At 40.6% G+C, this 14,469-nt stretch overlaps 1 protein-coding gene and 1 long non-coding RNA gene across 6 annotated transcripts in view; one reads left to right on the forward strand and one right to left on the reverse strand.

The window, feature by feature from the left end:
- Positions 1-6,340, forward strand: part of LOC106724617 — a 7,331-nt gene extending 991 nt beyond the window's left edge. Inside the window, exons 2-3 of the long non-coding RNA XR_001360468.1 lie at positions 2,722-2,856; positions 6,133-6,340. This is a non-coding gene — a long non-coding RNA (uncharacterized LOC106724617). The remainder of the gene's footprint in view (positions 1-2,721; positions 2,857-6,132) is intronic.
- Positions 6,341-8,142: 1,802 nt separating this feature from the next.
- The window catches only part of ENTPD1 (ectonucleoside triphosphate diphosphohydrolase 1), an 89,258-nt gene continuing 82,931 nt past the window's right edge, over positions 8,143-14,469 (reverse strand). For all 5 annotated transcript variants that reach the window (XM_014532701.1, XM_014532699.1, XM_014532698.1 and 2 more), the window contains 2 exons: positions 13,362-13,499; positions 8,143-10,474 (listed from right to left, as the gene is read on the reverse strand). In XM_014532701.1, the coding sequence (XP_014388187.1) occupies positions 10,268-10,474; positions 13,362-13,499 (345 nt within the window). In that variant the 3' untranslated portion in view covers positions 8,143-10,267. The remainder of the gene's footprint in view (positions 10,475-13,361; positions 13,500-14,469) is intronic.

The following is a 14,469-nucleotide window of genomic DNA, read 5'->3' on the forward strand; positions in this document are numbered from 1 at the left end:
AACCAAGGTACATGCCCTTGACCGGAATCGAACCCGGGACCCCTGAGTCCGCAGGCTGACGCTCCATCCACTGAGCCAAACCGGTTAGGGCAAGAGTTCTTTTTAATCAAATAAGTTTTGGAAATGCAAACTGCTGCCACCATGAACATCAGCTTATTAAAAGCCCTTAGCATTCCTGAAGTAGAAATTTATTCAGTTTTATTTAACCAGCCATTTCCTCACCTTGAACACAGAATTCTGTTTCCCCCACAGAATGAGCATTAACATGATATAAGATACTATTTGGCAAATTCCAAACTATTTGGCAAATATTGAACTAAGTAATCTCTATGATCCCTTCAAAATCTCAAATACTATGACCCTAATAATTTGTGTTTGTTCTGGCAGTATATCTAAAACCGAATCAAGGCTGTCGGATGGTACTACAATTTCTTCTATGACTTACACACATGTGCACACACATATACAAATGCGTATACATTTATGTATAGAAATATACATATACTTATGTATATACTAGAATTTATTCTATAACTCACACGTATATATATATATATACATATATATGTATTTTTATAAGCTGATAGAGACAATTTAAAAATTATCTTGAAACTTTTTCTCTCTACACTAAAAATGTTTTGCACTCTCTCTTAGCATTTTTCTCTGTAAACTAATCTCAGAATACAAAATACTGTATTAAATCACAAGGAATAATTAGTTTTCTTCTTATTAAAAATTCAAATATTATGTAACTACTAGTAGCCCTGTGCACGAATCCCTGCACCAGTAGCTCGCAGCTACCCTCCTGTAGCTCTCCGCTTATCTGATCGCCCCTAACCACCTCTGCCTCAACCCCTGCCACAGTGGCTTCATCTGGGACGTCCAGAATGATGTCTGGAAGGTCGTTCGGCTGTCCAGTCTAATTAGCATATGATGCTTTTATTATCTACTAGTAGCCCTGCGCACAAATCCATGTGCCAGTAGGTCGCTACCGCCCTCCTGTAGCTCTCTGCATGCTTCCCCGCCCTCTTGTAGCTCCCCTCATTCCCTTCCCCCGACACCCCCCACCCATAGCTTGCTACCCTGCCCCCTCCTGTAGCTCTCTGCCGCCCGCTTGTAGCTTGCTGCCCCACTCTCCTGCTGATCTGTGATCCAGTCGTTACGTGGTCGATAATGACCATTTGCATATTACATTTTTATTATATAGGACTATCCTATATCATAAAAGCATAGTATGCAAATTGTCCCCTCGACTGGGAGTTGTCCGGGAGTTCGATCAGGTGGCGGGGCCGGCCAGGGGAAGCGAGGCAGGCCCCAGCCAGCAGCCGGCAGCCTTTAGGGATCCTACCAGTGCACGAATTTTGTGCACTGTGCCTCTAGTTTCCTATAAAATGAGATTATCTATTGTGCACTAATTTAATACAAGTTAGACATTAATGGGCTGTTCTTCTACTCTGTTGTTCTTCCAGCCTTAATTCTTACCTCAAAATATGCAGCATTTTGCTACCTGAATAATTCTGATTTTTCTCTTCTCCTGGAGAAGTAATGCCCTCTTCCTTTTCATTTACCCACTACTGACAGGCCTAAGAAGGGACCGTAGCACACAAAAAATAGAGTTGTTTCTAGACCAGGGGTGGGCAAACTTTTTGACTCGAGGGCCACAATGGGTTCTTAAACTGGACTGGAGGGCCGGAACAAAAGCATGGATGGAGTGTTTGTGTGAACTAATATAAATTCAAAGTAAACATCATTACATAAAAGGGTATGGTCTTTTTTTTTTTAGTTTTATTCATTTCAAACGGGCCGGATCTGGCCAGCAGGCCGTAGTTTGCCCACGGCTGTTCTAGACACTAGTGAATATTTACATTAAAAACCTGCTAGAATTATCTCACAAATGTTTATTTTAGTAGAGCTTTATTAAAAGAAAGGTGATTAAGTGTCAACCCATGGACCAGATGGTCACAGCACGATTCCCAGTTAAGACACATGCCTGGGTTGTGGGCTCAATCCCTAGTAGTGGATATATAGGAGGCAGCTGATCAATGATTCTCACTCATCATTGATGTTTCTCTCCCTCTCTCCTCCCTTCCTCTCTGAGGTCAATAAAAAATATATTTTTAAAAAGCAGCCTTAAAAAAGAGAGGTTTAGGTTTAAACATATAAAAAGCAAAACTTACAATTTAAAATAGGTGATTCATTAGCCTTCTTCAGCTTCTCAGTGTCAAGTATTCTAAGAGATTGTCTTTAAGTAACATAACTCATTGATTTACTGCTACACCAAAATTATTCTGCTATTCTCTTTAACTTCATAATCTAAAAGGAATAAGCAAATATAGCTGCTGTGGTCCTAATTCTCCCAGCAGGAGGAAGACGGTCCTGTAAGATATATTCTACCTCCTTCATACAAGGTGCATCCTTCTGTACAATTAAGTACCTTACACCTGTTTACTTTTACCATGTTGCATAATACAATAATCCTGCCCACCTTCGCCATTTGACAGTTGGTAAAAGAGTACATTTATTTCTTCTTTTGCACAGTGCCCTCCATAAAGTTTAAATCCTTTTCTGTGATTATAATTGTAAACACTGTTTCTGCAAGATTTGCAAAATGATGATAATTGAAATTCTGTAATAGGTGTGTATTCTATTTTACTTTTGTTTACATTTGAAAATTTTAATAATAAAAAAGTTAAAAGTAACTTGTTTCTGTTATATTATTAGACTGGTCTGTCCAGAAAATAGTTGAAGAATACATCCTTCAAATGGATTTAACTGCAGGAGACAGAGAAAATTCTTCACAGGGACTTTAATCTACATGTGTATTCCAACAAGATGATTCAGTTGACTACTATAGAGGTAAAAATTCAAGAACTATGGAACAACACAAAATAGCATATTTTTAAGCTACTGATTCCAATTATGGTATGCCTATAGGTTGCAAAGCTGATGAGAAAGAGAACATTATGAAAAGACTACAATTGGTGCTGAGTAGTTTACTTTAAAAACTGCTCACCATTTATCTATATCTGCCCTTTTTCGTTGTTACTTGTCAAAAATTATCCTATATAATAAAAGGCTAATATGCAAATCAACCGAACAGCAGAACGACCAGTCGCTATGATGTGCACTGACCACCAGGGGGCAGATGCTCAATCCAGGAGCTGCCCCCTGGTGGTCAGTGCGCTCCCACAGCCAACCTCCTGCAGCCGGCCAGCCTCCTGCGGTCCCTCCCCCCCGGCCGGCCTGCCCTGATCGGCGGCCTGCCCTGATCACTGGCCAGGCCGAGGGACCCCACCTGTGCATTAATTAATGCACTGGGCCTCTAGTTTTGTAATAAAAAAAAATAAGTTGTATGTCAAAAGGCAACTTGTGTTATTACAAATCAGTCATTTACATCTTCCATTTTTTTAGTATGAGCATTTATAAGGAAACTGGCAATATGGAGTACATATAATTGTTGCTTTTTAAAACTGGAAATCTATTTGATTTATTGAGACTCTGTTTTTAGTTACATATGCTAATGGTTGCATTTCTAGTTGCAAACTTCATAAAAAATAATTTTCTATAATTCATTTTTATTTTACACATAATTATGTACATAGGAGTTTGAACTTCCACCTGGCTAGTTAAACTATAAAATCATAGTGTCTTGAAACCTATCAGAACTAAATTCCTGAAAGTCACTAGCCCTTTCACCCCTGGTAGAGTAACAGAAGGAGGAAAAAAATCCATCGAAATAATAAGAAACCAGCTGAAGTTTTAAAGAATTTTTAAAGGTTGAACATGAGTTTGCATTATGGATCATCTACCAGCTCTTTCCCATAGGCTTCTACCAAGAACACCAGGGTAGTACATAGAAGGCTAGGGGCTGGGCAGAAAAGCTGGGAGAAATCCCTCTGAGGCACACCAGGTCTCCACTGATTGTGAGGCAGCTGGTTCCCCAAAGGCAGAGAACAGGGGAGACAGAAATCTCAGGAGGTCCAGAAAACTGACAAAGCAGCACTGAGGCTTGTTGTGTAAGGGAAGGAGTAAGGTTTGTAAGTAGCATTTGAGCTGGCCCACTGTGGAATGGTCTGCCGAAAGAAGCACAGCAGTCAGGGAGTATATTACCACTTACCTGAGAGCCATGGAATGATAAAATAGTGGAGATCTTTAATACCCGAAGATCCCTGGACAGCAGTACTGGCATTACCTGGCAGTTAGAAATGTAGACCTCAGACTCACCCTAGACCTACTGAACCATTTTTTAGTTAAAATAAAATGCTTTTTATTTCAACAAGATCCCTGGGTGAGTCATATACACATTAAATTTTGATGTGTGACCCTTTAATGTGCATTCTAATCCTTAAAATTCTACTTTAATATGTATAATCAAATGCTGAGTGGTTAGCTATACAGATACAAAATGCATGGTCCAAGAAGGAAGATGCAATGTGGGCAATCAAAGAAGGCTTCATTGAGGAATCAGGAGTTGAGCTGGTCTTTAAAAGCTGGAGGAAGAGGATAGACCTATCAAGAGATAACATAAATAAGGATACTGAAGCAGAAATAGTGGTATGGACCAGCCCCCTAGCAGTGGACAGGGAGATTAACTAGGACTGTTACTGGGTTCTTCCTAAAATACCCCTGAGCCCAACTGTTCGAAATGAAATGGGCCACATATCTTGCCCCAAGGAGTATAACCCAGATCCTGAGTAGAAGGGTCTCAGTGTTCTACAGATAAGGATGTGGAAGCAAAGGGAAGCAGCAATTTATTCTAACTTGGAGATTTAGAGAAGGCTTCACTGAGGGAAGGAACATTTGAACTGAGCTTTGAAGGTAGAGTGGGACAAAGGTATTCCAGGTTGAACAAATAACACCTGAACAGTGTCAGTGTCAGATGAAGAATCAGGCGTGGATCAAAAGACACAAATGTCTATTGGAGCATTTAACCTTATTTTGTAGGCAACGGAAAACCAACAACAGTTTTAGTTGGGGAGCAATGTGATTAGGCCTGCTTTTTATAAAGATTAATCTGGCAGTAATAGATTGGCAACAAGACCACCATTCCTGGTATCAGGTCTTTACTGAGGTGATAATAATAAGATTGGAAAGGTGAGTCAAAATGAAAAATGTTGCCAAGGCAAAGTGGGCAGTTATTACTGATGAAGTTGATTCTGATCTTCGTTACTTGAGATAGTTGTGGTATTAATCGTGATAAAATGCAGGAGGAGGGACAGGTTTAGGAGGAAAAGTAGAGTTCCGTTTAGCTCATCCTAAATACACTCTATTTCCTCCTTAGCTCCCAAGACTTTCCCCCCTCTCTTCATAAATTATAAGGAGTTATGTTGTTCTTAGGTGACTGTATAGCACTTGTCATGTTCACTGGTGAGCTTTGCTATTCAACATACACACAAAAGGGGCATAAAAACAAAAAGTCAACTCAAGTGCTGATGATGCCATCATTGTATCATCAATTTAAATTTAGAAATTTATTTAAAATAGAGAAATGCAAAAGGTATAGCAATGCTTTTATCACATGTAGTCTTACATGCCACTTTTCTAAAGAAAAGGCTTGTGAAGAAACCCCTTTCCCCGTTATTTAAAAATCCATTATACCTGTGATACTACTATCATGTGCAAATAAAAACTTGGGTACTTAACTACACTTGATCGTAAACATATAAAATTAGGACAATAAATAGATGCATGGTCTTTCAGAAAATCTACGATTTTAGAATATGAGGCTAATTGGGGAACTTCCAGAGCACCCTGATTAAGGCTGTGAAAGGGAGTTGCAGCTTGATGATGTCTTGGAAATAATGACATGTTTTTAAAAGAATATTCCTTAGAAAGGTAAGTAGATTAATTTACAGAAAACACACTTTATGTTTTAGTTAATGAGACACTTTGGTAGATTGGAAAGCTAGGCCCAGTGCTTCACTCCTTTTCTGTGTTTGAATCAATCATCCATATCCTTTGCCATATAACTTGGCCATTCTTCCCAGTGTTTTTCCAACTTGCTAATGTTGTGCTTGGTCATATGACTTATTCAGATCAATAGAATGTGGATGGAAGTGATGGGCCGTCCTGGCCAAGGTTTTAAGAGGTATTGTAGGTTTCCTCTCACTCTCTTGTACCTCTGCCATTCAGCATGAGAACATGGCTCAAGAAGACACCAGGCAAGGAGACTGTGAGGCACATGCAGCAGGCCTGAAGCAGAGCTACCCAGTTGACTTGCAGACCCATGAACAAGAAAATCAACATTTACTATGGTAAGCCACTGAAACTTTGAGTTTGTTGTCATTTTAATAAATACATTTTTTAATTGATTTCAGAGATGAAGGGGGAGAGAGAGAGAAACATCAGTGTTAAGAGAGAATCATTGATTGCTGCTTCCTGCATACCCCACACTGGGGGTCAAGCCCACAACCCAGGTATGTGCCCTGGTCGAGAATCGAACTGTGACCTCCTGGTTCATAGGTCGATGCTCAACCACTGAGCACACTGGCTGGGCTGTTATTACTAATTTTAAAACTAAAACTAACAAACTGAAACATATGGTTAATGAGCACAGCTAACTAGGAGCAACTGTCATGTTCTAACAAGATAGCAATGATTAGAATCTGAATCAGACAGGGATCTGACCAGTTTGGATGAAATTCAGCTCATCTTTTAAACTGACAATAAAGGAGAATATATTTTAATAGTGATTTTACTATTTTATGGTAAACTTTGCTCTGTGAGCTATTATCTCTATTTTAATATTCAGTGTACACTTGACTATTATAAAATAGGAGCACCCTAATTACTTATATTATCGTTTTATCGTTGAATCCAGATTGAATTTTCCAAAGGTCAGGCATGTTGATCTGAATAATAGACATCTCTCCCTTCACAAAAAAGGCAACAAAAACTGAGGAATAAAGTGAAATGTGGGGCTAGAATCTTAAAAGCTTGTTTAAGAACAATGTTAAACTTCATATATAATAAATAATAGCAAGAATGTTATAGCATCTGTAGCTGTCTTTAAAAAAAAATCCCCCCTCAAAAAAAATCTCCCCCCTCAAGAGAAAGAAGAAGGATTATTATATGTGTCCTTTTGGTATTTTTATACCTGTGCTGTCCAATATGGTAGCCATGAGTCACATGTGACTACTGAGCACTTGAAATATAGTTAATCTTAATTAAGATGTAGAGTAAGTACAATTATACACAACAGACTTCAAAAGCTTAATATGAAAAAAATAAACATCTCATTAATTTTATATTAACTACATGTCGAAATGCTAATATTTTGGATATAGTAGTCACTTTATTAAACCATCCATAGTCACTCAGTTTGACTGTACCATATTTTTCTTACAGAGGTCTTGACTGATACAACATTAAAATGAAGTATACCTTATTAAGGTGAAACTTTTATAATTCTCTCTCTCTCTCTCTCTCTCTCTCTCTCTCTCGCGCGCGCGCACACACACACACGCGCACACACACGCATACCCTAATTAACTTCAATTCTTTTGTCTACAGAAGTAACCACTTCAGACTTTTCCCCCAGTGGGTTCATAAAAATAAAAAGTTTCCCACCTTCTAAAGGAATGGGGTCACCAGAATCAAGTATGGGTGAAAGTCTAAGAAGGAATGGCAATCATTTATAACCAGTAGGTAATCCAATATTAAAATTTTGATATAATCTATTTTTCTTGGCCTTCCTCATTCAGAATGGCCAGAAGCAGATTCCTAGATCTGCCTCAAAATCCTCTGTCTCTACTACAGATGAGGTTGTGTCTGCTAATCATGATTTGATACTTATAATAAGTGGAGTTTGGCTCCCAAATACCTTTAAGATTTTTTTATTTTTTATTTTTTGGATCCAGGCAATAAAACAGAAATGGAATAAGAAAAGATTTAGGTGTTTACAGAAGGAAACTTGTGAGTTCTAATTCCAACTTGCTAAGGGGTGAGGTTTAGAAAAGAAAAAGCAATAAACTTGGGGCAGAGACATGAGTTGGCTCTGCCATATACTAGTTTATATGCCCTTTGTTTGTAAAATAGAAATAATACTTAACACCTCATGGGGGTTTTTAGGACCAGAATAGGTAATGTGCCTGACAGTGCTTTGTGTATGTAGACATAAGGAAGAAAGGAGCTGCTACTGGCTCTATTTTTATGACCTTTTATTTTCATTATTATCATCAATTACTATTTATTTGATTCTGAACTGCTGTGCAGTGAGCAAGCAGTATAATTAAGCCAGGAGTATGGGAATCATTGATAAGCATCATACGTCACATATGTTACCATGCAAAGTACGTGAAAAGTACATGAACAGAGTATCAGTGTTGCCATGAGCGCCTTTGTGGGCTTAAAGCAACATTAAATCCCAAATCCATCAGGAAACAGGTCTTCTGTGTACTTCCCTTTCTACCATGCCTAGAAGCCCTGTACTCATGCAGAGAGTTAAGCACATGCTTGGAAGTTATGAGACTGTCTAGTAGTATATATGGGAGAGAAAGTAATGATAAAGTGCATGCCAGACTTTGCCTCAATCATTTGAGCAAGTGACGTAGCATCTCTGAGTCTCACTTGCTGTTTCTATGAAGTGGAATGGTAGTACCTACCTTCAAATTTTTGTGAAGATTAAATGAGAAAATTAATGTAATGCGCCTGGACACAGAGCATAGTACATAACAAATGCTCAATAAATACTAGCTATAACAATATAGTTACTACTACTAGAAAGAGGTTAAACATGCCCTAATTAGACTTCTTATTCCTGATCAAGGTACAACACTTATATTCAGCTGGATACTGTAAAAAAATGACTTGATTACTCAAGAGATGTAGGGATATTTGGCTTCTAGTTTGTGGGAGAGCTTTTCCTCCCCCCTCCCCTGCGTCCCCCTCTCCTCACCAAACCCACCCCACATCAGCTCAATAGTCACTCCTGGGGCAAGTTCAGAGTAGCACTTCACCACCCCATCCGGCTCAAAAAGTAACTCTCACCAATCCTTAAAGAAAGGAGCCACAGGGTCTCTTCATATTTCCGTGACAAGGTCCATAGCTGCTGCTTCTCCCACAAAATATAACATGGAATAAGTAAATACAACTCCTACTTGTATGACAGAAGTGGCATCGACACTTACTGGTTCCTGGCACATTTTGATGTGTAAATACTGTGACAGCAAAAAGGCATGTCACGCTGCACTAATGCAGCTCTCTCGCTAAAGTAAACACTGGGACAACAGATATGGCATGGCTTTAAACTCAATAGCATCTTTGTGGTGCAGTTGACTAGTATATTTGCCTATTAACTGAAAGGTTGGTGCTTTGACCTACCCAGGAGTGGTCTTGTCTCCAGCCAATTTTTTGGTGATGAAAATATTCTGGAATTAGACAGTGGAGATGATTGCACAACATTGTAAATACAGTGCTGCTGAATTGTGCCTGTTAAAATGGTGAATTATGTGTATTTTACTACAGTAAAAACAAAACTCCAGGGTGCATTTCTCAACCCTCCATTGTAACTATATTTTCCTTCCTGACATGTATACATCCACCATGTAGTATATGTCCTGGTATCTGAATGCCTATATGTATATCAGCTTTTTAAAAATCTCTGGTCTGGATGTTTCATTCTGTAGCATTTTGGCATCACCCAAGAATATGTGATTCATCCACATCCCTGTTTTGGATTGGATTGAATATTAACTGCACAAGCACATAAATTCCCTTACAAGACTCTTTGGTCCTAGGATATACTTGCCTAGTCTGGAAAATTCTCCCATGCAAAGGGCAGACTGGGAATGGGATGTGTGTCTGCCCTCTCCAAAGGCATTGTATGGCTTTCTTAATAAATGCAAAATGAGAGTAAAAGGGTCTGTAAGATTTCAGTGAGATTCTTCTTTTAGCCAGCACAAATTCTCAGCACAGGATTCAGGACTCTCTCCTTCTGGATAAAATCAATATTATTCTTTTCTAAAGCAATGATCATGAAAGATGGCAGGTTTTTAAGACCTACACGAACACAGAGCACATAAAAGAAAAGGGAGAAGGTTTGGGAAAGACTCACAAAAGAGACAATGTCCATCAGGAAGTTCTTGAGGCAGAAGGTGGTGAATACTTTCCAAGGAAAGACTTCAGCAAAGCCAGAGAAGCTTCATACAGGTCAAAACTGGCCTTGGTGAGCAAGGAAGGGTGACCTTGGACACCACTGCAGAGGAAAGTGCTCCCTGGACAAGTCTTTTTTCCCTCATTCCAGCCAGCAGATTTTCAGCTGCTCCTGCTATACCCTGTCTTTCTGGAAATATGAAGGCTTGTGAAAGATGATCAAGCCTATGAAAACCACTGCAACCAGGATCAGGGAGAAGAGGACCATGAGGGAGACATAAGTGGAATGGGAGAGAGGTGTGGACACCGGCTGCTCAGCTGGGATCATGTTGGTCAGGTTCAGCATGTAGCCCAAAGTCCATCCCACGTCAGTTTGCCGGATCTGCGAACAGTGAGGAAAATCTGTTGTTTCTGGTCTGAGGATTTAATGAGCTTTCACACACATACCCCCCCCCACACACACACACACACACCCCCATCCATAACACTGAGCCACCAGAAAGTGGAGAAGCACTACATTCAGCTCTCTACAGGGATTACTTCTACGTTCTACACTGAGAATTTGGTTGTGGGGCAAATGAAGCAGGGGCAAGTGATTAAGAAGGAGAGTTTGGAGCCTCACTACTGTATTCCCAAAATTTAGAGAGGATCTTGGTGACAGACTGCCCACTTCTCCTGCAGAACTTAAATAGAAGAACATAAATAGGTCTTTGGAGATTTGCATTCCTTATTTGTTGTTTGTGTGAACGTCAAGGGTCAAGGGTGACGAAGGGAGGGAGGTAGGAGGTGACAGAAATCAGACAAAGGTAAGAGAATAATGCTGGTCCCTGGCCTTTTACATCTATGTCAGGACCAGGAATCTCATCCATATAAACCAGGACTTCTTTATGATTCAAGTAGGGGAAATTGGGGAATAATCCCAGCAAGACAATATTGCTTTATGGAAGTTGGAAGACTGCATATACATGAGAAAGGATTCTTATTAAATGATAAAACATGCTCTGATCCTGCCATCTTCCTGAAAATAATTTCCAGTTGCCTCAAAACTTATTGGAATAACCTGGCTGGCAAGACTTAGGGGTTGAGCATCAACCTATGAACCAGGAGGTCACAGTTGATTCCAGGTCAGGGCATATGCCTGGGTTGTGGGCTCGATCCCCAGTGTGGGGCATGCCGTAGGCAGCCGATCAATGATTTTCTATCATTGATATTTCTATCTATCTCTTCCTCTCCCTTCCTCTCTGAAATCAATAAAAATTTTACAGAGAGGAAGGGAGAGGGATAGAGAGTTAGAAACATCTATGAGAGAGAAACATCGATCAGCTGCCTCCTGCACACCCCCTACTGGGGATGTGCCCGCAACCAAGGTACATGCCCTTGACTGGAATCGAACCTGGGACCCTTCAGTCTGCAGGCTGATGCTCTATCCACTGAGCCAAACCGGTCAGGGCTGGAAATGTTTTTATTACATGAGTTGTGCATGGTCATAGTAGAAAAGTTAGAAAGTATGTATAATCCTAAAAAGAAAAGATAAACCAGTATACTTCACCACTCAGAAATTGCTGCTATTATCATTTTGTGACATATCCTCCTAGTCCTCTCTGTGAGGTTTTTTTCTTATCCAAAAAAAATGGAATTAAATTGTATGTAGAATCATTCACTTAACAATACCTTGTAAAATCATCCTATGTCTCAAGGAATTTCTATAACATTATCACTGGCGTGAATTGCCTTATATGTTAATTTTTACTTACTTTATCCATTACTTATAAATCCTAAAAATGGAGTAATTGGATAAATTAAGGTGCATATTTAGGGCTCTTAGTACATCCTGCCGATAGTCTCCCCAAAGGTTGTGCCAATTTACATTCCAGCCAATACCATGTGGAAATGCTTCTGTCTCCTAAGCTCTTATCAGTACTGGGAATTAATAATTTGTAAAAAGCCCACTTCCCTTTATAAGGGACAGGAACCTTATCTGACTGTGTATGTCAAGGAAGGTTCCAGAGTTAGTTATCACCTGGGGTTTAGGAGCATTGGCTTATTCACTGGAGTTCAGAGAATATAAATCACTTGTAAATTTGACATAGACATGTCCCTGTCTGATGGAATGAAAGGAAGACTGGGATATTAAAACAGGGAAAGATTTGTGTTCAAATAAGCAAGGTCAGTCTTGGCAAGAGTGGAGTAGCCTCAAGAATACGGTCTTCTGATTCAATGTTTTGTTTTACTTGAAATCATCATCCTATATAATAAAAGCCTAGGTGGCATCACGTGATGGCCGCTGTGACATCGTCACAAGATGGCCACTACAAGATGGCAGTTGGGGGTGATCGGGCCAGCAGGGGAGGGCAGTTGGGGGCGACCAGGCCTGCAGGGGAGCGCAGCTGTGGTCAACCAGGCTGGCAGGGGAGGGCAGTTGGGGGCAAGATCAGGCCTGCAGGGGAGGGCAGTTAGGGGCAACCAGGCCAGCAGGGAAGGGCAGTTGGGGGCAAGATCAGGCCAGCAAGGGAGGGCAGTTGGGGGTGATCAGGCCAGCAGGGGAGCAGTTAGGCATCAATTAGGCCGATGGGAGAGGTTAGGGGGCGATCAGGCAGGCAGGCAGGCAAGCGGTTAGGAGCCAGCAGTCCCGGATTGTGAGAGGGATGTCCGACTGCTGGTTTAGACAGACATCCCCCAAGGGGTTCCAGATTGGAGAGGGTGCAGGCTGGGCTGAGGGACAACTCAGTGCCTCTCCTCCCTCCCCCCCCCCCATGCACAAACTTAGTGCACCGGGCCTTTAGTATTTAATAAGGGGGTAGATTGTTTTTGCCATTATTGGGTATGGACATAAAATATAGAGAAATACTGTTCTTGAAATTTTTTCAAGTGAGTTGCCCATGAGTCATGCAGCAAATGTAAATGATTCTCTGCCTGGATACCTGCAGGTGGCGCTATGATAAAGCACAGCAGTGAGGTTGCTTTCTTTTTTTTTTTTTCCCTTTAAAACTCATGCTGAGTTTGGCTTCTAAGCCAAGACCTCCCATTCACAGCTACTCATCCCCTTCTTCACAGTGAGTTTTCAGATTGTTCATCTTTGAAGCTACACTCAACAAAGCCCTGGAGGATTTGGCACAAAATGCCAGCTTGGGTTAGAAGTGAAGTGGTAGAACAGGACATCAGGCAAAAACTTAAATTAGGTTGATTCCTACCTCTTTCAAGCCCACAGCTGCTTCAGTCACAACCCAATCTCATCACCCAACCCCCAACCCACCAAGTACCCAGATTACCTCCTCCATGAAATGAATATCCTTCCAGGAATCAGGTGTGAAATGATAGCCCCCAAAAAGGAGAGTGATAATGTAGGTTCCGGAAAAGCAGTATTCACTCAGGTACTTCTCCTTCACACCACCAAACTGTGTCTTCAGCTGTAAGTGAAGTGAAAAATATATCATACTTGTCCAACAGGCACTTCTCCACTTGGTTTTCAGTTGATCTAGAGAGAGGAGAGCCCCAGCTCATGCAGACCTACAAGTTGGCCTCTGCAGAGAGTTTGGGAATGGTGCTGCACTCCTTCAGTGGGTGCAGGGGTTTATAGTTCAGAGTCTGTTTAGGGAACTTTTCCTCTAAGATTCTATGCGATAGTAATAAGAACTCCAGGAAAGAAGTCGTTTCTGTTTAGTAGGCCAGAAACACTTTCATCCCTCGTAAAACTTGCGTTGCACCACTAGATTAGCATGTTAGAGGTGTGAAAATTCTTGCATAAAAGAAATCCATTAATCTTCATTTACTCAGAGTTTTCTATATGCTCTTGACCAGTCTGATTCAGAGCCTCTATACGCATCTTAAGGAAATAGTGTCACAAAAAGCCACCCAGTTTAATCTCTGGACTAGTAGCATCAGCATCCCCTAGGACAGTGGTTCTCAACCTTCCTAATGCTTTAATACAGTTCCTCATGTTGTGGTGACCCCCAACCATAAAATTATTTTCGTTGCTACTTCATAACTGTAATTTTGCTACTGTTATGAATTGTAATGTAAATATCTGATATGCAGGATGTATTTCCATTGTTACAAATTGAACCGCCATGACGTTGTCACAAGATGGCCACCATAATTAAAGCACAGTGATTAATCACAAAAACAATATGTAATTACGTATGTGTTTTCCGATGGTCTTAGGTGACCCCTGTGAAAGGGTCGCGACCCACAGGTTGAGAACCGCTGCCCTAGGAACCTAGTCCTCACCTAGAACGGCCAACACAGAATGTGATCATGTACATAGTAATGTTTGAGAAACAGCTATAGAATACAGTAGGAATCATTTTGCTCAGGATTGCTAAAAGTGCTAACATCTCACCTGCTGTCCCTCTGTCCTTACCTAACTTTTTTTTTTTG

This window comes from Myotis brandtii, unplaced genomic scaffold (assembly GCF_000412655.1).
Source record: "Myotis brandtii unplaced genomic scaffold, ASM41265v1 scaffold902, whole genome shotgun sequence".
In the NCBI taxonomy this organism is placed as follows: Eukaryota; Metazoa; Chordata; class Mammalia; order Chiroptera; family Vespertilionidae; genus Myotis; species Myotis brandtii.